This window comes from Scyliorhinus torazame, chromosome 19 (genome assembly GCF_047496885.1).
Source record: "Scyliorhinus torazame isolate Kashiwa2021f chromosome 19, sScyTor2.1, whole genome shotgun sequence".
Classification (NCBI taxonomy): domain Eukaryota; kingdom Metazoa; phylum Chordata; class Chondrichthyes; order Carcharhiniformes; family Scyliorhinidae; genus Scyliorhinus; species Scyliorhinus torazame.
Window position 1 is genome coordinate 80,670,398 of NC_092725.1, and position 27,232 is coordinate 80,697,629.

Sequence of the window (27,232 nt, forward strand, 5' to 3'; positions counted from 1 at the left end):
CATGACGCATGTGACGTAGCGCGTAGGAAGCGATTACGCATGCGCATATCGCTGTTCCTTTACTGATGGCCGTTTTCGTGATTGCGCATGCGCGGCGTTGTGCGCATGCGCAAACGGACCTTCCCGTTTTGTGCGCTTCTCGTGCAACTGCGCAAGTGCAGTCTCTGTAGAAAGATGGCCACCGACCAAAATTGTTCTGTGCTCCAGGATTTCAGCCTCGAGGTGAGTACTGGCGCTTCTCTTACCTTTTCTTGCTGGTTGGAGTGTGTTTTCCTCACAGTATTTGCCGAATTTGTCCAGGACTGCCTGGAAGTCGCTCCTGTTTTGCCCCTTGGAGAACTTGATTTCTTCTGCTCTGGCACCGGCGATGGTGAGGAGAAGCTCTGTTTTTTCAGGATCGGCCACTTCTTCTAGTCTGGCTGCCACCAGGAAGATTTCAAACTTTTGCCGGAATGCCCGCCAGTTTTTGCGGAGATCGCCGTGGCACTGGAGCTGCTGCAGAACCCGGATCTCGAACATCTTTCCTGGATATCGTTGCTGGTTGTCACTGTACGCTGAGGTATTGTTATGTGGATTGAAACAGATCACTTCTGGTACCATGATTTGTTATGTTGTAGGTGTAACATAAGCGGCTTCCTTGTGGTGCACTTGACAAAGGAAGGTTCAGACGTGGAGATAACTTTAACACGTTTATTAAACTATTTACACTTCTATTACTCGGGTTCGACACTACTGCTAATCCTACTATAGCTACCTAGACTGACTAACCAGTTGCTGCAATCCACGTGGTGGGTGTAATATTGAATCAACCCTGTGTCTTTACTCACTGACTGTCTCCACTGGAAAGAGGCAGATCATGTGTGTGGTTTTACATATGTGTTGGTGTAATGCCCCCCTGTGGTCGTGTCACCTCCTTGTGTATCGTGAATGTCCATTGGTCGTCTCCTATCTAACTGGCTGAGTGTGTGTGTGTGATATTTCTGGTGCTCCGTCTAGTGTCTAGCTAGCCTACATGCATTTACATTGATGCACATCACCACAGTTTCCACCTTCCATTTTTATTCATAGAATATCACACAGAACAGACACGGGGAAGGGATGGGCCCAGCTGCCCATTGCTTTTCTGATCAGTCCGAAAGAGGAGAGCAGTAGTCTATCCTGCTGGCTGGTGTCATCCACTGGCAGCAACTAAAGGCTTGGATTCAAATTGTGACAGCAATGAGTGCAGCAACAGTCTGTCAGTTCTGATTGATTCAGTGCTGGAAAAGGTTGAGCGACCCGCTGTGTTCCGGCAAAAGAACAAAGAATAAAGAAATGTACGGCACTGGAACAGGCCCTTCGGTCCTCCAAGTCTGTGCCGACCATGATGCCCATCTAACCTAAAGCCTTCTATACTTCCAGGGTCTGTATTCATGTATTTGTCAAGACGCCCCTTAAAGGTCACGATCGTACCTGCTTCCACCACCTCCCCCAGCAGCGAGTTCCAGGCAACCCAATGCCCTCTGTGTAAAAAAACTTCCCTCGCACATCTCCTTTAAACTTTGCCCCTTGCATCTTAACCCTATGTCCCCCAGTAATTGACTCTTCCACATTGGGAAAAAGCTTCTGACTATGCACTCCGTCCATGCCACTTATAATATTGCAGATGTCACCCCTCAACCTCCATCGTTGCAGTGAGAACAAACCAAGTTTATCCAACCTCTCCGCATAGCTAATGCCCTCCATACCAGGCAACATCCTGGTAAACCTCTTCTGTACCTTCCCCAAAGCCTCCACATCCTTCTGGTAGTGTGGTGACCAGAATTGGCAAGGTATGTAATCTCCTCATCCACACACAAGTCCAAAGGAAAGGTCATGTCAGCATGCTGCAGCTGAGAATTGTGACATGCCACATACATTTGCAAAAACATTGAGGCTTATATGCACTTGAAACAAAACCAAAAATCTACTGTTATGGGCAAGGCGTTTTCAGTACCCCAAAATATCATGGAGTTCAACCAACATCTCCCTTTAATGTATTTGTTGCTTTTCCTAGCACACGGCTTGTTCCCTAGGTGTGGGATTACAATTATAGAAACGTGGGTTTTTAAACACAAAACAATGTTTATTCCATGAACTCAACTTAACCTCTGAAATAAACATTGGATCTCTTAGCACCCCTTACTTCAAAGATAACTCAGAAAATATTGCAACAGTAAATAAATCCTCAAAATGTTCCTTCAAACTTCCAAGAGACTTAATACCTTTAAACAGAATCACACAGGTTAAAGGCTTTACTATTATGAGTTTAAATCACCCAAATGATCCAGAGATAGTCTTTCATGGGAGAGATCCAGCTCACTGCAAACACAGACACACACCCAGCTCTTTTCCTTCAAACTGCAGCTCTCTGGAAACACACGGACACACACAAGCTGCTTTTCAAACTGCAAAACTAAACTGAAAAATGGCTGACCTGACCTCAGCTCCACCCACTCTCTGACATCACTGTTTTCTTAAAGGTACATTGCTTAAACATCCATGTCTTAAAGGTACTCTCACATGACACCTCCCCCCAAGAAAAAAACCCCATCAACTTCAAGATGGTTTCATTTTTCACGTTTGCACCATCCACTAAGAAATGTACACAATAAATATACCTTTAAAAAACCACACATGCAAACAGGTATAATAATATAGTCCATTTTCCTTTGTTCTTCTTCCTCCAACCGAAATCCTTCTCGATTGACAGTCTCTTTGAACAAAGTCTCTGCACGATCCATCCATTCCTCTACTCCTCGGCAATTCTCTTCAGAATCAGATACTTTAGTTCAATCTGACCACAGAGCCCCTTGCAATTCTCCAATACAGGAACATTGGTGATCACAGCTTTCAGGCAGTCAAATGCCTGTTGAAAGTCCATTGAAATTTTTGACGTTTCATTAGCAAGTCCATCAGTGGAGTAATCACACCACAAACCCTTTGCACTAATTTTCGATCAAATCCACTCATGCTAAGAAATCGCATTATTTCCCTTCGTCTTGAGGGCATCGTAAACTTCGCAAGGAAAGTGATTTGGGCTTCTCCAAATTCACTTTCAGCTAGGTTCATCACCAAACCCACCACTTGAAGTCGATCGAAGAACTCCATATGATGTTTTAAATGTTCTTTCCATGTCTGGAAGTTGGAAATAAAAGCAGATTGTCCTAATTTCTCAATGCAATCCTTCAAACGTGGGATAGGATAAGAGTCCGTTCTTGTAACTGCATTCACCTTTCGATAGTCCACACACAACCGTTGGGTACCGTCTGGTTTAGGTACAATCACTATGGGTGAGCTCCATTGGCTGCAACCCACTTCAATTATGCCATTTTTAAGCATACTCTCAATCTCTCTGTTAACCTGTGCCAATTTTAAAGGATTAAGTCTATATGGATGTTGTTTGATAGGAACAGCATTTCCCACATCTACATCATGTATAGCCATTTTAGTACTTCCCAATTTATCTCTACAAATTGCCCATGTGATATTAATAACTCTTTCAGGTCAGTTCGTTTTTCCCCTGGAAGGTAATTTAACAATTCATCCGAATTTTTAAGAACATCCTCATTTTCCAATTTAATTTGAGGTATGTCAAATTCACAGTCATCTGGATTTGGTTCGTCACTTTGAGTTAGAATCATTAAAACCTCCTTTTTCTCTCCTTTCCTTTCAAAGTAGCTTTTAAGCATTTTCACATGACACACTCAGTGAGTCTTCCTTCTATCTGATGTTTTTACCACATAATTCACCTCACTTAATTTCCTTTCAATCTGATACGGTCCACAAAACCTAGCTTTTAAAGGTTCACCTACCACTGGTAACAACACTAAAACTTTATCCTCATTGGCAAAACTACGAACTTTGGATTTCTTGTCCGCTACCCGTTTCATCACATTTTGTGCAACTTTCAAATGTTGTCTAGCCAATTCACCTGCTCTATTTAATCGTTCCCTAAAATTTGACACGTAATCCAATAGTGTAATTTCTGATTTATTACCCACCAATTTTTCCTTAATCAATTTAAGTGGTCCTCTTACCTCATGACCAAAAATTAGTTCAAAAGGACTAAATTTGGTAGACTCATTAGGTGCATCCCTAATTGGAAACAATACGAATGGAATTCCTTTATCCCAATCCTCTGGATAATCTTGACAATCCGCCCTCAACATTGTCTTTAATGTCTGATGCCACTTTTTAACGATCCCTGCGATTCTGGATGGTACGCAGCTTTTAAATTGTTTTATTCCTAAGCTATCCATGTCTTCTTTGAATAACTTTGAAGTAAAATTTGTTCCTTCATCCGATTGAATTTCTGTGGGTAGTCCATATCTAGTAAAGAATTTAAGTAACTCCTCCACATTCCTTTTAGCTGTAATATTACGTACTGGAATGGTCGCTGGAAACCTAGTAGACACATCCATTACAGTCAAAAGATATTGCTTCCCACTTTTTGTTTTAGGAAGCGGTCCTACACAATCGATTAGGACCCTTGTAAAAGGTTCCTCAAATGCTGGAATGGGTATTAAGGGCGCTGGTTTTATCACTGCTTAAGGTTTCCCTATCACTTGACATGTGTGACATGACTGACAAAATTTTACTACATCTTTATGTAGTCCAGGCCAATAAAAATGTTTCTAGATTTTAGCTTGAGTTTTCCTTATTCCCAAATGACCTCCCACTGGTACCTCATGTGCAACTCGCAACACTTCCTTTCTATACCCTACCGGCAATACTACTTGATGAACTTCTGCCCACTTTTCATCTTCCTGCATATGTACAGGTCTCCATTTTCTCATCAAGACATCATTTTTACGGTAATAACACTCTGGTATACTCTCAGATTGCTCTTCCGTATATGCTTTCTGATATATCCGTTTTATTTCTACATCTTTCTGTTGTAACTCCGCCAATTTTCCTGAACTAAAAATATCCGCCTCATCCTCCACCTGTTCTTGTTTTTTTTTCAACCATCTGATCAAAAATCGTTTCTGATAATTGCACTTCAACTTCATCTTCACTCTTTGATTTCTCCTCTTGTCTTAACCTGTGACTTTGCGACCTTGTTACTATACAATCCTGAAAAATCCCAGGATATTCGTCCTTCAACCCTTCAGGTGTCTGATTTTCCACTGGCTTATCAACCACAGTAGGCATCACTCCCACCTGCGATCCAGCTCTCTCATTACCCAAGATAAACTGTATTCCTGGACAAGATAGATCATCTGTTACTCCTACTACCACTTCACCACTCTTCACTGGACTTTCCAACCTTACCTTATATAATGGAACGCTACTCCTCTCACCCTGAATTCCACATATCACCACCTTTTCTGGCAACATGCTTCTGAAACTACATAATTCCTCATCTCTTACCATTAAAGATTGACTAGCCCCTGTATCTCTTAAAATTGTGACTTCTTTACCTGCTCCTCCTGATACACATGAGTAAACTTTACCCACACAAGTAAATTCTTTAAAGACATCTGGCACCTTCTTAACAATTACTTCTTGAACAGGCTGTACAATCGTTTGCACCTCCTTCGCTTCCCTTGTGCTTTCCTTTACCACTCTAAAAAACCCCACCGTCTTATCCTGTTTTACCACATCAGCCTTCCCAATGCTTTTCTTCAACCACCAACACTGTGACTTCACATGGCCTAGTTTATTACAGTGAAAACATCTGAAACTTTCCATTTCTTTTCCACCCTCTTGGATTTCTTTTTTAATCTGAGGTACACTCTCTTTATTGTCTCCCATCAGATCACCTTTACCTTTACATGAATTTTTGCCATTTCCAATGAGTCAAACTCTATCTCAGGCAACTTTAAATGCTTAACCACCGCCATAATTACCTCATCTTTTCGCATTTTGTCAGATAATGTTAACTGCAATGTTCTTGCCAAATCTAATAGTCTGCTTTTCGTTTCTGTCCGTAAAGTACTCCGTTTGACATTCTCCACCCCCAAAAACTTCTGAGCCTCTGAAAGATCCATTGTTTACAATACTCTCCCCACTTAAACTAAAATACCTCACCGGAAAAGCAACACTCCTTCACTGTCTTTAAGTTCACAAAAGCCAATCCAATAGATAGACTTTTATCCCCCTCGAGCCCTCAATTGTTATGGGCAAGGCGTTTTCAGAACCCCAAAATGTATCATGCAGTTCAACCAGCCTCTCCCTTTAATGTATTTGTTGCTTTTCCTAGCACATGGCTTGTTCCCTAGGAGTGGGATTACAATTATGGACACGTGGGTTTTTAAACACAAAACAATGTTTATTCCATGAACTCAACTTAACATCTTAAATAAACATTGGATCTCTTAACACCCCTTACTTCAAAGATAACTCAGAAAATATTGCAACAGTAAATAATTCCTCAAAATGTTCCTTCAAACTTCCAAGAGACTTAACACCTTTAAACAGAATCACATCAGGTTAAAGGCTTTACTTTAAATCACCAAAATGATCCAGAGATAGTCTTTCATGGCAGAGATCCAGCTCACTGCAAACACAGACACACACCCAGCTCTTTTCCTCCAAACTGCAGCTCTCTGGAAACACACAGACACACACAAGCTGCTTTTCAAACTGCAAAACTAAACTGAAAAATGGCTGACCTGACCTCAGCTCCACCCACTCTCTGATATCACTGTTTTCTTAAAGGTACATTGCTTAAACATCCATGTCTTAAAGGTACTCTCACATGACACTATAAAAATAAATTCATAGAAGAGTGTCAGTCCTGATGGGGCACTAAGAAACAATAAACCTTTCAATGGAAACTTAACAAATTAAATCAAAATGTTGTTCCCAGGACTGACGATGTACTCCAGCCTCTGCAGCGCCCACCAGTTGCACAAGGTGTCAAGCCTATCAGTGGAGAGCCCATGCTCCCTCTCCAGGGCTGCCTGACTGAGAACATAGTTGCGAAGAGAGACAGACATTCAGGCTGGAAGACCCCCTCGACTGCCGGCTGCCTGGGCCTGCTGATAATCAGGAACAGGCAGATTTGAGATTTGCATGCAAACAGCTAATGTAGGTGTGCACAGAACACAGATCAGTGTGATGCATACACATAGTGAAGAATAATATCCCTCCATGCACTATATATCAGGCAGACTTAATTTGTGTTGCCATTGCAGAACAAAAGAATGAAGAACACCATGGAGATGGCCTGGACTGGAGGTAGGTCAGCCTTCCTGAGATACATGCATTCCATGGAATAGATGGCCATGGAGCTTGCCAGTCTGCTGATGTTGGTGAATCACTGTTAGCAGGTGATGAAGGAGGTGTTGAAATCACCCTGGCACATGGTGATAATGGTGGAGGTCAAGCTGCCCCTTCACCGAGCCCAGTGGGAAATTGGCATGAGAGGAAGTGCAATGATGGGGTTACGTCATATGGGCAGCGTGAGCATGGGTTAAAGAAATGGAATGCATCAGAGCGTGCTTTAAGGGCTGTACCTAAACAACTCCTTTTGTGTTTCACATAGCTTTAGGTCGTCACCCTGACTCTTCAAGTCCAGATCATGCTTCAGGCAGCAAAATGAGGAAGAAATGTTTAAGGAGGCAGCATCATATCTGGCTAGCCCACACAACGTCAACTCCTTTCAAGAACCTGAGAAGGATATAATGTGCATGTAGAGTTGGTGGTACAGAGTGAAGGAGGAGGTGTTGTCAGAGATACCTGTGCACAGTCCTCCTCGGAGGATGGATAAAGGCGAAGATGTGGTAGACAGAAATGAAGAGCCTTCGGAGCCACCTGTTGTGTCGCAATATTTAGATAACCAGCAGATGTGACAACATCTGGCAGAGTTCCCAGAGACAGTGGGAGCTCTTGCCCTGTGAATGGAGGAGTACATCACCATCATGAACTCCACGTTGACCCAGGAGTTCAACTGCATGAGCTCTGACCCTGAGAGATTAGCCAATCTCACAGAGAGACACATACAGCAACACTGGGAGTGGATGCAAGAGCGGCAGCTCAGCCAGGAAGGGGTGCGCCTTCTTCAATAGCTTGGATCAGTCCACTCAGAGCATGAACGCTGACATCCATGGAATATATAAAGAGCTGTATACTCTGATGCACGATCAATTGCACAAAGACTTGAGTTGGGTACAACTGAGGCTTTATTGCTCTAAGCTGTGTTACCTCCCACGGCAGCTGGCGAAATGACTGCAGCATGGAGGACACACATATTTACACTCCGCCTACTGGGCGGAGCCAGCAGGCAGGTACTACCAATGTACCTGTAGTACAGGTCCTACCGTACATCACCTAATAGAGGTGCAACAGTGGTTTACCACATTCACCCCCTGTTAAAATTGAGTCCAGCGGGGGTGGTGGAGAACTATATACAACAATGGTTTTCTTTTTACAGTTACACTTACAATTTTTGAAAAAAAAATGTATTTTTAAGTGCAGTGGACCAGTTAGAGGTTTAACCGGTCTGGGGTCTTGATGTGCTGCGGGGAGCAACATAGTGGTGGCGGCGAGGCCGATGCTGGTCTGATGTCCGGAGCCTCCGGGAGCGTGCCAAAATCCTTTTCATCCTCGAGCGTGGGCAGGGGAAGGACGGATGGTCCCAGGGGGGTTGCTGCTGGGAGCGCCGGGGGAGGGGAGGGTGGTGCCGGGCCGGGGGTGTGTGTGTGTGTGTGACCTGCTGGTGCCAGGTCTCTGAGGGAGACAGTATCCTGGCGGCCGTCGGGGTACACCACGTAGGCATACTGGGGGGTTTCATGGAGCAATTGCACCCTCTCCACCAATGGGTCCGTCTTGTGGAGTCGGATATGCCTACGGAGCAGGACGGGTCCTGGAGGCGCGAGCCAAGTCGGGAATGACACCCCTGATGTGGACTTCCTGGGGAAGGCAAAAAGACGTTCATGGGGTGTGTTGTTAGTGGGGGTGCACAGTAGTGACCGAATGGAGTGTAGGGAGGACCTCCTGCCAGCGGGAGGCCGAGAGGTTCCTGGACTGTAGGGCCAGTTGGACGGCCCTCCATACCGTCCCATTCTCCCTCTCTACCTGTCCGTTCCCCCGGGGGTTGTAGCTTGTCGTTCTGCTGGAGGCGATACCCCTGCTCAGCAGGAACTGACGCAGCTCATCACTCATGAATGAGGATCCACTGTCACTGTGGATGTAGGCGGGAAACCAAACAGAGTGAAGATTGTGTTGAGGGCTTTGATGACGGTGGCAGACGTCATGTCGGGGCATGGGATGGTGAAGGGGAACCTGGAGTACTCATCGACCACACTGAGGATATACGTGTTTCGGTCGGTGGAGGGGAGGGGCCCTTTGAAATCCATACTGAGGCGCTCAAAGGGGCGGGAGGCCTTCACCAGGTGCGCACAGTCCGGCCGGTTGAAGTGCGGCTTGCACTCCGCACAGACCTGGCAGTCCCTGGTGACTGACCGTACTTCCTCGACGGAGTAGGGCAGATTGTGGGCCTTTCTGAAATGGTACAACCGTGTGACTCCCGGGTGACAAAGACTGTCGTGCAGGGTCCGGAGTCGGTCTACCCGTGCGCTGGCACATGTACCTCGGGATAGGGCGTCTGGGGGCTCATTGAGCTTGCCGGGGGGATACATAATCTCGTAATTGTAGGTGTAGAGCTCGATCCTCGACCTCAAGATATTATCATTCTTCATCTTGCCCCACTGTGTGTTATTGAACACGAAGGCTACCGACCGTTGGTCAGTGAGGAGAGTGACTCTCCTGCTGGCCAGGTAATGGCTCCAATACCGCACAGCTTCAACGATAGCTTGAGTGTCTTTTTCGACGGATGAGTGCCGAATTTCTGAGGCATGAAGGGTGCGGGAAAAGAATGCCACGGGTCTGCCTGCCTGATTGAGGGTGGCGGCTAGGGCGACGTCTGATGCGTTGCTCTCTACTTGAAAGGGCAGTGTCTCGTCTACTGCGTGCATGCCGGCCTTGGCGATATCGGCTCTGATACGGACGAAGGCCTGTTAGCCTTGGCCATCAGGGGAAAATGGATGGAATGAGTGGGGGGGCCTTGTCCGCATAGTTTGGGACCCACTGAGCGTAGTACAAAAAGAACCCCAGGCAGCGTTTGAGGGCTTTGGGGCAGTGGGGGAGCGGGAGCTCCATGAGGGGGCACATGCGGTCGGGATCGAGCCCCAGAACTCTGTTCTGGACCACATAGCCGAGGATGGCTAAGCGGGTCGTGCTAAACACGCACTTCTCCTTGTAGGTGAGGTTGAGGAGAGTGGCGGTGTGGAGAAATTTGGCACGGTTAGCATCGTGGTCCTGTTGATCTTGATCGCAGATGGTGACATTGTCTAGGTACAGAAAGGTGGCCCGCAATTCGTACCGGTCGACCATTCGGTCCATCTTCCTTTGGAAGACCGAGACCCCGTTGGTGACGCCGAAGGGAACCCTGAGGAAGTGATAGAGGCGGCCGTCTGCCTCGAAGGCAGTGTATGGACAGTCAGATTTACGAATGGGGAGCTGGTGGTAGGTGGATTTTAGGTCTACAGTTGAGAAGACCCAGTAGTGTGCAATCTGATTGACCATATCAGATATGCATGGGAGGGGGTACGCGTACCGATTGATGGTCTGGCTGTAATCCATGACCATTCTGTGTTTCTCCCCAGTTTTTACTACTACCACTTGCCTCTCCAGGGGCTGTTGCTGGCCTTGATGATGCCTTCCCGAAGCAGCCGCTGGACCTCGGACCTGATGAAGGTCCTGTCCTGGGTGCTGTACCGTCTGCTCCTGGTGGCGACGGTTTGCAATCCGAGGTTAGATTTGCGAAGAGGGAAGGCGGATCGACTTTTAGGATCACAAGGCTGCACACAGTGAGGGGTGGTAGGGGCTCGCCAAATTTCAGGGTTAGGCTCTGGAGGTTGCACTGGAAATCCAGGCCTCGCAGTAGGGCAGCGCAGAGGTTAGGGAGGGCGTAGAGGCGGAAGCCGCTGAATTCTACTCCCTGGACCGTGAGTGTGACCGTACGGTACCCCCGGATCGCCACGGAATGGGATCCGGAGGCCAGGAAGATTCTTTGATTGGCGGGGTGTACTGCGAGGGAGCAGCGCCTTACCGTATCTGGGTGGATGAAGCTTTCGGTGCTCCCAGAGTCCAGCAGGCAAGAGGTCACGTGTCACATGTCCATTGACTTTCATCCTGGTCGATGCGGTGGCCAGGTTGTGCGGACAAGACTGGTCGATGGTCACTGAGGCGCGTCGTGGTCGGTCGTTGCTGGTGTAGGATGATGGGGAGCCCGGGGGGCCCTGGTCTTGGAACGCTGGCGGTGCCCATGTGCCATGGGGGAGACAAGATGGCGGCACCTGAAGATCTCGAGGAGTACAAAATGGCGGCTGAAGATCTAGAGGAGAACAAAATTGCGGCGCCCATGGGCCGCACGTGGCGGGGGATGGACAAGATGGCGGCGCCCATGGGCCGCATGTGTTGCTCGGGGGGGAAGGTGGCGGCGCCCACTAGCCGCGCGTGGTCTGAGGGGGAGAAGATGGCAGAGCCCATTGGCCGCGCGTGGTCCAGGGAGGTGAAGATGGCGGTGCCCATTGTCCGTAAATGAGGGGGGTGGGGGCGATAGCGGCGACTGTACGGGCCTGTACAGTCGCCGCAAGCCTTACAAAGGGCAGAGTGGGCTGGGCAGCGTTGGTGGGGGTGCTTCTGCTGGCCACAGAAATAACATCAGGGACCCCTGGGGTTTGTTGTCTGGCACGTGGCGCAGGCGTCTTGGCTGGGTAAGGCCCCCGCTGGGGTGGCCGTCTGTGGGGTCCACGATGCGTAGGAGGGATGGTCCGCGCTGGGGGTGTAGGCCTGAACGTTGCGCGAGGCGATCGTCATGGAGAGCGCTAGTTTCTTTGTCTCCGCTAGGTCGAGCGTGTCCCCCTCTAACAGTCGCTGGCGTATGAGGTCCGAACCAATCCCCATAACAAATGCGTCCCGCATAAGGAGGTTTGAATGTTCAGTGGCCGTAACGGCCTGACAGTTACAGTCCCGGATGAGTGGGATTAGGGCCCGCCAGAAGTCTTCTATGGACTCACCAGGGAGTTCAGAGCGAGTGGCGAGTACGTGCCTGGCGAAGAGCATGTTCGTCTTCTAAGCGTAATTCTCCTTGAGAAGCGTCACGGCTTCGGCATAGTTTGGCGCGTCCTGGATTAGCGGAAAGATGCTGGAGCTCAACCTTGAGTACAGGATCTGTATCTTCTGAGCCTCCAAGACAGAGGTGGATGCTGAGTTGATGTATGCCTCGAAGCAATCTAGCCAGTGTTGAAAGTCCTTTTTGGCGTCGCTTGAATGCGGATCCAGCTGCAGGTGATCCGGTTTGATACAGAGGTCCATCTTTTAAAAATTTCAGAGCAATAAATTGATGCACGATCAATTGAACAAAGACTTGAGTTGGGTACAACTGAGGCTTTATTGCTCTAAGATGTGTGGCCTCCCACAGCAGCTGGCAAAATGGCTGCAGCATGGAGAACACATATTTATACTCCGCCTACTGGGTGGAACCAGCAGGCAGGTACTACCAATGTACCTGTAGTACAGGTCCTACCGTACATCACCTAATAGAGGTGCAACAGTAGTTTACCACATACTCTTAACAGGACTGTTGCATTATTGGCACAGCAGTTGCTGGAATGGAGGACTGCAGCACGCCAGCAGCCAAACCCATCAACCTCACCCGAGGGCTCTGCAGATTACTGAGAAGGTGAAGGTGCTGAGAGATTCTCAGGACTGTCACCTTCCTCTACCACCTCAACCTCTCTGCAAAAACCCTCATCTGCTGCACATGTGGCAGTGACCATGGATGCACATCCAGAAATGCAGAGGCCGCTGTATGAAGGAGCCCCCAACAGGTGTGTGCATGATGAGGCAGGGCACCATTCCTCTCATTGCCATTTAGGCAGAGAAAGAAGCAGCCTGTCTCCAACTTCATCGAGACAACACGGGGAGGGGGGGGGGGGGAAATGTGCACAGGAATGTGTGAGAGCCAAGGTCACCATCTTGCCTACAGCACTAATGAGTTCACCATGGTTACACTTTTCACAATGTATTTTCCACATTTGAGCACTTCTTCTTCTTGAATATATTTATTTACACTTGTACATGACTCAGCGTGTATTTGTATGCTCGAGAACTCAAAAAGAATGGTAAAATTATGAAGGCAGTTCTTGCCAGTCGTAATGAGGGCGGCATGCATAACAATGTGCCGACAACAGGATCAGGGTTCTCAACTGATTTGTGATGCTTTGGAGGTTTTCTTCCTTCTCATTATCCATCCAAGCTTTACTTTAACAGAGGCTCAGTGGTCCGATTCCATGAACAGATGTTGGACAGGTGTTGAGAGCAAGGCCTTCATTCACACTGCAGTGTTACACTTTGGCCGAGGTGTAGGCATCACAGGGCTGGTTTAGCACACTGGGCTAAATCGCTGGCTTTGAAAGCAGACCAAGGCAGGTTAGCAGCACGGTTCGATTCCCGTACCAGCCTCCCCGAACAGGCGCCGGAATGTGGCGACTAGGGGCTTTTCACAGTAACTTCATTGAAGCCTACTCGTGACAATAAGCGATTTTCATTTCATTTCAATAGACCATCTATCGGTCAGGTAATATCGATCATCTGCTGTGCCCACGACTCTGGCTGTGTTTGTTTTCCAGGGGTCAGAGAATGTGGTTTGTGTCCTAAGCAGAAGTATTTGGAAGCCAGGAATGTTACCTGTAGCGTCCAGATCAGAAACTGGACCATTGGTCAGAATGGATGGTGCGCAAGTTCTTTCAAAGAGCTGTTGTTACACAGTTATGGGTTCATTGAGCACGAGATGCCTTATCTGCACGTGTGATACAATGTACAATTCTATCAAATGTAGAGGGATTTAACTCTTATGTCGTGCCACTCAGCACCGTGAACATGGTTTCATTATAGACAATTTAGCAGCATGGGATCCTCATTTACAGTAATTGGCATTCATGTGATGGGTGCAGGTTGTGAATGACTTATTACCATCTTGCACTTTAGGGAAGCCTTCTAATTGGGCAAAGGCCGTGGTTCTCTGTGTTCGCCAAATCTATCAGGTAATTAACCCGGCACGAACAAGCAGAGTATTAGTTATAGTCTTAATACAGTTGTGCTGCAACTGGGAAATGACAGACAAATCTCCCGATGAATGCTGGTAAGATTCTGAGGTATAGAACTTGAGAGCGACAGTTACCTTCACAGCCACTTGGGGGTAAATGGAGTTTAGTTCGAGTTGCTGCTGGACCAGGTAACATATGTCTGTCACCACCTCATGGTTAAGCCCCAACGACCTTTGACACTGGTTTTCTGTGCTAGGTTTGTGTACCCCTCTCATACATTAGTACCTGGTTGCCCCGTCTTTACTCCTCCTTCCTGGTATGTGCACAGCAGCCTGAATATCTTCCCTCCTTCTGGCCGCTGACTGCTCACAGCGACTGGATTGTGAGGCCTCTATGTGCGAGGGCGCCATGCCCTTCTTTAATCTTCCTTTCCATGAATTGCTTTGCACCCTTCCCCAGCACAAAGTTCTTCCTGGCACCTGGGTGCATGAGTCAGTAAGGGGCAAAAATAATTGTCCTGTGAAACCTGAAGCCCCACCCTCCTATTCCCGTTCGTTAAGGGAAGACAGTTGTGCCACTTCTGAGGCTGTGAATAACTGCAAATTCCACAGGGGTATCCTACCTCTCCGAATGGACTCCCTGACTATCCACAGAAACACACCAAGCTCAGATCTGCTGTTACCAGGTCTACTTTGCATACTTTGGGATCCACACTCTTAGGCTGCCAAACTCCGACTGGAGCGGAGGCAGTGTTGGATTTAAATGGCCAGCAGCCTTCATAAAACATGCATGCATGAAATGCACCCCACCCCTATTCTCTTGAAAATGGGAGCTGGCATTTTCGGGGATAGGACTTACAGTATTTGGGCAGTTTTGTTGTCAAAACCCATTTGCTTTGCTAATGTCCTCCAGGGAAAGAAATCTGCTGTCCTCACCTGGCCTGGCCACCATGTGACACCAGAACCTCAGTGATGTAATTGGCTTCTGAGATGGAGAATAAGGTGCTCAGCTGAAGGGCGATTAGGGATGGGCAATAAATGGGCAGCATGGTGGTTAGTACTGCTGCCTCACAGCGCCAGGGGCCTGGATTCAATTTCGACCTTGGGTGACTGTCTGACTGGAGTTTGCACTTTCTCCCGTGCCTATGAGGGTTTCCTCTGGGTGCTCCGGTTTCCTCCCACAGTCCAAAGATGATCAGGTTAGATGAAGTGGGTATTGCGATAGGGGGAGGATGAGTGAGTTTGGGTGAAGTACTCTTTCAGAGGGTTGGTGCAGACTTGATGGGCCAAATGGCCTCGTTCAGCACTGTAGGGATTCTATGACTTTTAGCCAGTGATGCCCACGGAACTTTATGCTGTACTCCATATGGTCTAACCAGGGCTATGAATAGCTGCAGCAAAACATTTTCCTCTTTACATTCTCGCTTTTGTTGCTCTATTTATCTGGTTATAAATATGGCGGTCAATATGGTCGCCTTTCTTACTCCTACTAATGTTTCTACTTTCAGAGTCGCCAGGTACCTCTCGATACCACCACAAGGTTCAACCCGAATACCGATCAAAGAGCCAATACACCAGTTAGTTAGTTCAAAGTCAATACTATTTATTTACACACACAGTAAGATCTACTCATGCACAAAAGTACTACAAACTAAACTATCTCTAACGCTAACGCCTATACTTAAATTCGGGTGCCCACTTAGAGGAACAATGGCCGTTGTTCGGATCTGAGGCTGTTGGGTTCAAAGAGGTAACAGGAGAACAGCTCAGGTCGTCCGTCTGGTAGCGAGCGTTGACCTTGAACTTACTTGCTTCACGTGATGCCGGTGGATGGGTCTCTCCACTTTGAGAGCCAAGTCCAAGAGAGCGAATCTCTCGTGAGGGTTCCTTCTTATACTTGGAGGGGCTTTGGCACTTTTAGGCGGGCCTTAAACTTGGTCCCAAATAATTGGGCCGCTTCTCGGTCATTGTTATCGATCTTAACCAATAAAGGGGTGGGTGCCCTGATGGCTGGCCGTGTCCTAGGTGGCCGTTGGCCTTGCTTCGTTTGTGTCTTTCTGGCGCCGGGATGTCTGTAACAGTATCAACTATCTGAGTCGGCCAATGTTGTCTACCTCATACGCTGCAGGAAAGGATGTCCCGAAGCGTGGTACATTGGCGAGACCATGCAGACGCTGCGACAACGAATGAACGGACATCGTGCGACAATCACCAGGCAGGAATGTTCCCTTCCAGTCGGGGAACACTTCAGCAGTCAAGGGCATTCAGCCTCTGATCTCCGGGTAAGCATTCTCCAAGGCGGCCTTCAGGACGCGCAACAACGCAGAATCGCCGAGCAGAAGCTTATAGCCAAGTTCCGCACACATGAATGCGGCCTCAACCGGGACCTGGGATTCATGTCGCATTACATTCATCCCCCACCATCTGGCCTGCGAAATCCTACCAACTGTCCTGGCTTGACACAATTCACACCTCTTCAACCTGGGGTTACCCCATCTCTGGATCTGTAAAGATTAAATCACCTGCTAATGCTCACATTCCAAGCATTGTCTGGCGTCTTTGAATTTGTCTATATGTATGTTTCTGGAGCATACCTCTTCATTCACCTGAGGAAGGAGCAGCGCTCCGAAAGCTAGTGACATCGAAACAAACCTGTTGGACTTTAACCTGGTGTTGTAAAACTTCTTACTGAACTATCTGAGTGTTAGTCCTTTGTTTCTCGGAGATGGGCCATCAATATGCTAATCGACCCAGAGTTTCGATTCCGTCTGGTAACTGCTTCCCAAATATACATTCAGGCACTGTGCCTGCTTGCTGTCTAGCATTGTCCACATTTCCCTACATTCTTTGTGAGCGTCCATTCTGTATTCTGGAAGTGGCCATCCCAGATGGCTACACTTTCTAGACATAAAAACTAACATTCCATTTGACTTTTTGATTATGGTTCTTGTCACTGATCTATGTACATGAACTCCTAAATCACTGTTCACTGCTCATAGCTTCCTACTATTTAAAAAACATTCAGATCGATGCTGGTTTGTGCCAAAATGGATGGTCTCACACTTACCTGCACCAAAGTCTATCTCTCACAGTTTTTCTCACTTATTTCATCCATCAAACACCATTTTGCAATTTTATGCTCCCCTCGACATAGCTTACTATTCCACCAATCTTTCTTGTCACTGATAAACTTGGTTATATTGCTGTCTATCATACCACTGTGTGTAGAATTGTGAGCAATTATTAAGCATTGCAAACCATGAATTTCTACTAATGAATGGAATTAATATATAATAATGTTTGCTAATGTATCATGTGATAATTTCAAGTTCACGGCTTAAAAGTCCATGGCGGAAATGTGAAAATGTTCCAAAATAAATACAGTAATTACAAGGATTACATATGCATGATCATTATGTCAGGCATTGAACAACCCACTCCCTGTCTCACAACTTCACCTCAAGATGTATTTGTGTAACAAATGTATGCAAGTCTGTTTAAAAATTCAGACTGTAGAAATATATATATAATTTTTAAATGTTCTTTTCTTTTTAACTGGTTCTGGAGGTCTGAATATAATGAATCCCAAGGACAAAAGCCCGATGTAGGCTAACATTGTGAAGGCAACTTGCAGTGTTGTTCAACTGTGCAGCTGTTTCACTGTTACTGGAAGCTTTGCTATCTCATGAGCCTTGTGGATATATAAAACAGTACAAACTGAGAAAAAATCTACTCACCCCATCAAGCATGTCCTTTTCATAAATTTATTCATGATTGTTCATAAAAATTAACTGGAATTCTAGGGCATTTTCTTAATTTCTAATATCTGAACAGAAAATACCAATGGAACTTAATGAAACAGTGGACAACCAAAGTGATGCCTGAGCCATAAGTTAAATCACAAATGTCCTCTCTCTGACAACTAAATGGATTTAGATGAAAATGAACTGAGGTAGTATCCAGGACAGAAAGGTAAGTAAGCAAAATACAAACTCATATGAAATAATCTGAGGAGTTACTTATCTTCTAAAAGTTTGTTACTTACCTGTCGTGTAGTCATCCAGAATTTCCGCCGCAGTATTGAGAGATTAATCTGTACGCCAATAGCTGAAAAAACATTACATAATTAAACTTAGTTAAAAAAACCGAATTGTTTATTTTTCTGGAATGATTTCAAATTACAACAATTCACAGGGCAAAAGAAATAATCCACACTTTGGGGAAGGAATGGTGGGAGAAATCCTGCTGGCTCAAGAAGTGAGTGCACTGATGTTGTCTATTGCATTTGCTGCTCCCAATGCAGTCTACTCTACATTGGAGAGACGAAACGCAGACTGGGTGACCACTTTGCAGAACACCTCCAGTCTGTTTGCAAGCAGGACCCAGACATTCCTGCCGCTTGCCATTTCAACTCCCTGTCCTGCTCTCACGTCCACCTATCCGTTCTTGGCCTGCTGCAATGTTCCAGTGAAATCCAACGCAAACTGGAGGAACAGCACCTCACCTTAACGTTGAGTTCAACAACTTCAGACAGTGAACTCTCACCACCACTTTTACCCATTTTTATTTCTATCAATCAAATTTTATTTTTATTTCTTCCATTGATCTGTTTTTCCCTCCCCATTGTTGCTCTTCCTCCTCCACTCCACTCCAAATGTTCTTCGTTGCCCTTTGTCACACTGCTCAACTTTGTTCTGACATTCACACATTTTATCAGCGCCCTTCTTAGCCTTAATCACCGCCATTTATATTTCCTTTGTCTTGCTGTCCAAGTCATTTTTGTCAATCTCCACCGAGAGCTGGCCCCCTATCCAGCCCCACCACGCCATGCCCTACCACAACAGTATAAATCTGACCTCATTTTCAGTTCTCTCTAGCTTTTGTCGTGTTAGGTACACTGGTCTAACACTGGCTGCAACTGGATGCAGCTTAGATCAGAAAGATACTCCAGACCTTGAAGTTAGTTCAATCAGGTTTATTGAACTAATAGCACAGTTAGCACAGTTCTCTGTGAGTTCGACTCTCTGCTAACTTAAGTGTGGATACTCTGTCTGACTGAACCAGACTAGCTCTTAGCCACGTGGTGGAGGTGTGAGATTGTAACAACACCCTTGACTGACTCTCAAGATGTTCATCAGTGGAAAGAGGCGGAGTGTGAGTGCCTCATGTCTTCTATAGTCAGATCCCACCCCTGAGTGTCCTGCCTGCTTATTGGTCATGCCCTGTTCTCTGTGTCCATTAGCTGCTTCTCTGTATATCATTATGTGTATGTCTGCATATCATGACATCTCCCCTTTTTTTTAATGTTTGGATGACAAATGTGAACGTATTTACAAGAATAGGCCAATATTAACATATATACATTGTGGATGTTAACATATGTACATGTGAAAACAGCTGTCTAATGCGAGAACACAGAACATAGCAAACAGAACAAATGTTCATAAGTCCAGTCTCTGTGGCTTGCGTCTGACCCTGATCGACCGCCGGAGAGGTGGTGGTGGGGACGACAGCGCCTTGATGGGCAGTATTGAAGCCTGACTGGTGGCCTCGTGAGTCGAGGTATCAGGAGGTGGCAAAACAACAGAAGGAAACGGAGAAGAATGTGGTTGTGGGCAGGCAACTTTGCGCAGTGCCCGTCTGTTTCGTCGCCAACAGAACCATCAGCCAGACGCACAACATACGAGTGGGAGGCAGCCTGTCGAACAACGACAGCTGGAGCTGACCAGCCTCCATCAGGGATCTTGACCCGAACAGTGTCTGACGGGGATAACATTGGCAAATCAGTGGCATGAGCATCATAGCCCTGTTTTTGCCGGTCTCGGAGTTGCTGCACCTTCTGCAGCACCGGGAGGTGATCCAGGTTGGGCACATGTATGGCTGGGAGTGACGTTCGCAGGTCCCTGTTCATCAGAGGTTGACCCGGCGACATGCCAGTGGACGGTGGGGTCGCCCTGTATGCAAGCAGCGCAAGGTAGATGTCAGACGCAGAATCCACGGCCTTGCAGATGAGCTGCTTCACAATGTGCACCCCTTTCTCTACTTTTCCGTTTGACTGCGGATAGTGTGGACTGGAAGTGACATGTTTGAACTGATACGACTGGGCAAACAGAGACCATTCATGGCTGCTGAAGCACGGGCCATTGTCACTGGCCCGTGACAGTGAATGGGATACCTGGAGAACGTCCCCTTACAGGCCTTGATGATGGTACGAGATGTGAGGTCTGAGAGCTTCACGACTTCAGGGTTTTTGGAAAAGTAATCAATGATTAACACGAAATCATGAGCATTTGCATGAAAGAGGTTGATGCCAACCTTGGACCACGGAGAGGTTTCAATTTCATGCTGCTGAAGTGTCTCCTTACTCTGCGCTGGCAGGAAGCGTTGACAGGTCGCATAGTTAATGTCCATGTTCGCGATGTCCTGGCTGATCCCGGGCCAGTAGACAGCCTGTCTGGCTCTGAGTCTGTACTTTTCCACACACAGGTGGCCCTCATGGATTTGACGGAGCACCAAGCTCTGGAGACTGTGTGGAATTACAATCCGGTCCAGTTTGAGGAGGATACCATCAACCACCATCAGGTCGTCCTTCACATGAAAAATTGAGGGCACTGCCCTTTTTGCCAGCCATTGGCTAGGTGTTACATAACACGCTGCAAGAGGGGGTCTTTGGCTGTCTCCTCACGGATACGAATCACCTTCTCATCAGATGCCGGGAGGGTGCTAGCACACAGCTGCACCTGCGACTCAACCTGTGACTCAATGTGCCGGATGACGTTCAGTGGTTCACTCGGCAGGGTGATGGAGCGGGACAGTGTATCGGCAATGATGAGCTCCTTGCCAGGCGTGTAGACCAGGTCAAAGTCGTACCTTCTGAGTTTGAGGAGGATGCGCTGCAACCGAGGCGTCATGTCATTAAGGTCAATGTGGACCAGGGGCCTGTGATCCGTCTCGACTGTGAATGTCGGCAGGCTGTAGACATAGTCGTGAAACTTGAGAATGGCAGTGAGAAGGCCCAGGCATTCCTTCTCGATTTGTGCATACCTTTGTTCGGTGGGCGTCATTGCCCCTGATGCGTAGGCAACCGGTGCCCAGGATGAAGTGTCATCGCGTTGCAGCAGGACCGCACCGATGCCATCCTGGCTCGCATCTGTCGAGATTTTCGTTTCCCTGTCTGGGTTGAAGAATGCCAAGACAGGTGCAGTGGTGAGCTTGGCTTTCAGCTCCAACCTCTCTGCCTGATGGACACCTTCCACTCAAAGGCAGTGGACATCTTCACTAGGTTTCGTAGGGCCGTGGTGTGTGATGCCATGTTTGGGATGAATTAGCCCAGAAAATTGACCATGCCCAGGAAGCGCAATACCGCCTTCTTGTCTTCCGGGACCTTCATGGCTGCGATGGCCTTGACTTGTCTGTGTCAAGGCCAAGGAAATCGCCCTGCTGAGAGATCTGGTCTCCTAGGAAGTTGAGTGTCGATATGCCAAAGCAACATTTGGCCCTGTTCAGCTTCAGGCCATTGGCGTGGACATGGCAGAATACCTGCTGGAGACGGGAAACATGCTCCTCAGGGGTCGTGGACCATATGATGACGTCGTCCACGTACACATGAACCTCTTCGATGCCCTCCATCATCTGCTCCATGATGCGATGAAATATCTCCGATGCCGAGACGATGTCGAACAGTACCTGCCAAATGGTGTGTTGAAGGTGCAGAGCCTTCTGCTGGACTCATTCATCTGGATTTGCCAGAATCCATGTGACGCATCTAACTTCGTGAAAAACCGTGCCATCTCACTGGTGAGTTCCTCCCACTTCGGGATGGGGTAGTGTTCACGCATTATATTCTGGTTGAGATCCTTGGGATCAATGAAGATGCGCAGGTCTCCAGAGGGTTTTTTAACCACCACCATCGAGCTGACCCAGTCAGTCGGTTTGGTTACCCTGGAAACGATCCGCTACTGCTGCAGCTCCTTGAGCTGTTCCTTCAGGCGCTCCTTCAGCGGAGCCGGGACCCGGCGTGGTGCATGGACCACTGGCTTGGCATCAGGTCGCAGTTGGATCTTGTACCGATATGGCAAAGTGCCCATCCCGTCAAACACATCTGGATACTGAGCGAGGATGTCGTCAATGCCAGCTTGAAGATTAACGTTGGAGGATGTCGTTGAATAAACCCGCTGCACCAGGTTTAGCTTTTTGCAGGCATGCGCGCCCAGTAGGGATGCTCTGTCCGGCTTGACAATTTCAAACCTTCTCCGTGCATGGGTACTCCGGTTGGAGATAAGTAGATGGCAGGACCCGAGTGCCATGATGGCGTTACCGTTATAGTCCAGGAGCTGGCAGGCTGCTGGAAGAACCTTGGGGGGCTTCTTGATGCGTTTGAAGTCTGCCTGTGAGAGGAGGTTGGCAGAAGCACCTATGTCTAGCTTGAACTGGATGGAGCAGCGGTTGACCTGCATCACCGCACGCCATTCGTCCTCCGAATCCACAGCGAGGGTGGACTGAATGCGAGATGAGTTAGGTGTGGCATGTTCACGTGTGGTAATGATGTCCACTCGGTAGGCGGACTCCAGGCACTCGTCCTCTGGAACCGTTGTACTGCCAGGATCAGAATCCTGTAATCGTTGTTGCACATTCTGGACGTGCCGTCGTCTGAATCGGGAGCGCTGGCCCCTGACTGGTGGTGCAGACCTGCACAAGGCTGCATAGTGCCCAGGCTTCCCGCAGTTTAAACATCGCCTGCCTCTTGCAGGGCAGTGTCCCTTTAAGTGATCATTGCCACTGTTCGGGCACGTCATGACGTCGGCGTCGTGACGCAGTGCATGTCGTCGCACATGCGCAGTGCAGTCGGCAGACATCTGCACCTGCGCAGTGTGGGTGTCGGCCGCTTCGTTATCCCGTTCGCATCGTGCATGCGTGGGGCTCTGGGAAAAGCGCACGAGATGGCCGCTGTCTTCAATGCTCAGGCGCTGCATCCGGGAGATGGCCTGCACACTAACTGCCTCGTGGGAGGCAAGTTTCTCATTTTCAGCTGATTTGTATTGGGAATACCGATTTTTTGCATGCTCATGCACTGTACACGTTTCAATCGCGACTGGCAGGGTCATATGCTTGATTTTTAAGAGCTGCTTTCTCAGAGGATCAGAGTGAACTCCAAACACGATTTGGTCTCTGATCATGGAGTCAGCAATATCATCAAAGTTGTAGGACAGCGCTAGCAGGCGGAGGCTAGTTAAGAAGGCATTGAAAGATTCATCTTTACCTTGAAGACGTTGTTTGAATATGTAGCGCTCGAAGATTTCATTGGTGTCCACTTCTCAGTGACTATTGAACTTGTCCAGGAGAAGAGCTCGATGGCTTAATCACCCGCTGTTGAGAGGAGAAGCGCGATCTTTCTTGCATCAGACGCACCCTCGGGTTCTGAGGCTGCGATGTACAGCAGAAACCTTTGCTTGAATGTCCGCCAGTTGGCACTGAGATTGCCAGAGGTCATGAGCTGGTGAGGAGCCTGAATCTTCTCCATGGTGCCGGGATACATTTGCTGGTCATCACAGAACGGACTGAGGTAAGCCACCTTAAATTAATAGTTTCCAGGTATCATGTAATGTTAGGTACACTGGTCTAACACTGGCTGCAACTGGATGCAGCTTAGATCAGAAAGATACTCCAGACCTTGAAGTTAGTTCAATCAGGTTTATTGAACTAATAGCACAGTTAGCACAGTTCTCTGTGAGTTCGACTCTCTGCTAACTTAAGTGTGGTTACTCTGTCTGACTGAACCAGACTAGCTCTTAGCCACGTGGTGGAGGTGTGAGATTGTAACAACACCCTTGACTGACTCTCTAGATGTTCATCAGTGGAAAGAGGTGGAGTGTGAGTGCCTCGTGTCTTCGATAGTCAGATCCCACCTCTGAGTGTCCTGCCTGCTTATTGGTCATGTCCTGTTCTCTGTGTCCATTAGCTCCTTGTCTGTATATCATTGTATGTGTGTCTGCATATCATGACAGCTTTGACAAAGAGTCATCCAGACTTGAAACGTTATCTCCCTTCGCTCTCCACAGGTGCTGTCAGACCTGCTGAGATTGTCCAGTATTTTCTGTTTTAGTTTCAGATTCCAGCATCCACAGTAATTTGCTTTTATCTGCACTGATGTTGTGTTTTGAGCAGTGCTGAGGCAGAAACCTGTCAAGGTGCCTTCAGGGTGGGGGTGGGGATGCCTGGGCCACTTTGCAAGAATATTAGGTATTCTCTGCTCTGCTGTCGTGACCAGAAAACACCAGCAGTAACCACAGATAGTATTACTGTACTATTTCCTCTGATTTTTTTTTAAGGAGCAATTTAGTGTGGCCAATCCACCTAGCCTGCACACCTTTAGGTTGTGGGGGCGAAACCCATGCAAACATGGGGAGAATGTGCAAACTCCACACGGACAGTGATCCAGAGCCGGGATCGAACCTGGGAGCTTGGCGTCGTGAGGCAGCAGTGCTAACCACTGCACCAACATGCTGCCCTCCTATTTCCTCTGATGAGTGGAATGTATCTGATAACTTTTAAATTGAAACAACTTTGAATAAATCAACATTTTTCTGGTTCACGTCCTGGATTCTTTGCTAATTCAGCATTACACCGGCTGGGGTCTCTTCAACGAAACCTGCAGATCCCAGAACCCAGTTAGATGTGGCATCAGCAGAGTTTTAACGCTGTAAATCTGGGTCCCGCGCATTGTTGGTGGGATCCAGATCGCGATGCTGCACGAGATTTCCTTAGATCATCGGAAAACCCAGAAGATACCTCTCACGGGATTTATCGGCTGCATCCCGTGCCGATTCCAGCAGAATGCAGTCGATAAATTGCACTCTCTGTTTCACTTTTCATAGTTGCTGCCAGGTATGGATGCAAGATTTTGGGGATGGAAAGAGAGTGGGATTAAGGAAATTAAGGATCTGTTCATGGGGGAGAGTTGCGATTTGCGAGCTGGGATGTCTGTGAGTGGTGTGGGAGGGGCCCTGTGAACAATGTTCGTCTGTTTTGGTCCTGCCCTAAGCTGGAAAGGTTTTCGAGGGCAGTTTTCAGTATGATGCCGGGGGTCTTACATGTAGATCTGGAGCCCGGTCCCCTAGAAACCATATTTGCGATGTCGGACCGGCTGAAGCCGCAGGTGGGTGCGGGGGCAGATGTTTTAACCTTTGCCTTGCTGATTGTTCACAGGTGGGTGTTGGGGTGGAGATCAGCTTCTCCACTTTGTGCCTCGATGTGGTGGGGGGACCTGCTGGAGTTTCTGACTGTGGAGAAGATGAAGTTCGAACTGAGGGGTTCAACAATTGTTAGGATTTGTTCGTCATGCACTTTCGGGAGTTGGTTGCCATTGACTGCTGAGAGTGGGTTAGGGGGAGCTGTTTTCTTTTATTTGCAAAATTGTTGAAAATTTGCCGAATAAAAATGCTTTAAAAAAAACTGTTGCTGCCAGGTGTGTTGAGCATATCCAACATTTTTTGTTTTTATTTCAGAGTGCATGCAGCCTTGGGGCAGGATTTTCATGGCCCAATGTGTGTGGGAACAGAGGCGCTTGGGCTTTAATTTTGCTCGCTGACTGGATAGGCCAATCAAGGTGGCTGTTTAGAGGCTGACTGGAATTTTCCAGTTTGCATGTGGGATTCCCATGGCATCAGAAATGCCAGCTGCATGGAACGGCAGAGTGGTGCTAGACTGTGCTCTACAAAGCTTTTGAGGCCCTCCCACCTACCTGGCCACAGCTTTTCCTGGGGGCACCTCTATGCTGCTGTTCCGCCACCTGTAGCCATTAAATCTCTTAAGTCGCACAGAAGGTGCCTCAAGATGAAGGTGACCTCACTCTCCCTTACCTGCCACAGCAGGCTGCAGCTCCTTCCGTGCAGGAGGGTATTTGAGAGCCTGAGCACTGTCCTTAATTGGATGGCAAACATTCCCTCTGGTCACTAATTGATGAATCAAGGCAAAATTAATGTACAGCATCTGTTCCCAACACAGTGTGAGGTCAGGACTCACATTCGACTACAACGTTAGGGCCCCAACTCAAATGCAAATTTCTGCCCTTGGTGTCGCATTTAAGCCCAAAATGAGTTTCTGATCATATTACTGCACCATCATTAAGACCACCTGTGGGCACCTCAGCCAATTAACATCACCAAACTCCACCCCTGCCTGAGTTCAGCTCTTGCTGAAACCGCCATCTATGCCGTTGTTGCCTGCAGGCTTGATTATTCCGACATGCGGCGAGATGGCCACCCACATTCGACTCTCCATAAACTTGAGGTCTTCCAAAACTGAAATGCAAAAGATTTGTGGCTCCAAAGGAGACCACCGAACCCATTGTGCCTGTGCTGATGAAAGTAGAATCTTACCAATCCCACTTTCTGGTCTGTAGGTTGCAGCATTTCAAGTGATGAGGGTTTCTGCATCGACCACTGTCTCAGGGAGTGAGTTCCAGACCACCACCATCAAGATGTTGCCTGTATCCTTACTCACACCAAGTTCCATTCACTCATCATCACTGACTGGCTCCCAATTAAACAATACCTCAATTTAAAAAATTTTCATCCCAATTCTTAAATCCTTGCCCAACCCTATTTTTGCATTCTCTTCAGTCCTCCAAGATATCTGTCTTTCTCTAATTCTGATCGCTTGAGCATCCTCGATTTCAGTGGTTCCACAATTAGTGTCCACGCCTTCAGTTACCAAGGTCCCTAGCTCTGGAATTTCCCCCTCAAACCTCTCTGTCTCTCTACCTCTCATTCCTCCTATATGTTGTTCCTTTAACTACTTCTTTGACCAAGCTTTTTGGTCCTCTGTCCTAATCGTGCTATTAGCCACAGGCATTGTATGAATAAGACTGTCAGTTTGGACTTGGGAACAATACAAAGAAAGGTCTGATGCAAAAGAGCACTGACAGTCATCTAATCTAACTCAGCTATCAGTGGAAAAACGTTCATTGTCTGACACGTCGCCTGTTTTTGAGCACAAAACTAATCAAGAAAAAGGAAAATTGAACAGAGATCCATAAACAAACTAATCTCAATCCTGTCATCCATATCCTTACCCAGCTGGCAGCCTCATCAGCCAAAGCATTAGTGTTGCCTCTTGATGTCACCATAATCACATTAGACTATTTACTAGTCA

General features: G+C 47.6%; 1 protein-coding gene across 6 annotated transcripts in view; it reads right to left on the reverse strand.

Moving 5' to 3' along the window:
- The window catches only part of LOC140396252 (voltage-dependent calcium channel subunit alpha-2/delta-4-like), an 820,155-nt gene that overhangs the window by 200,021 nt on the left and 592,902 nt on the right, over window positions 1–27,232 (reverse strand). For all 6 annotated transcript variants that reach the window (XM_072484603.1, XM_072484602.1, XM_072484604.1 and 3 more), the window contains one exon: window positions 18,126–18,187. In XM_072484603.1, coding sequence (XP_072340704.1) covers window positions 18,126–18,187 — 62 coding nt within the window. The remainder of the gene's footprint in view (window positions 1–18,125; window positions 18,188–27,232) is intronic.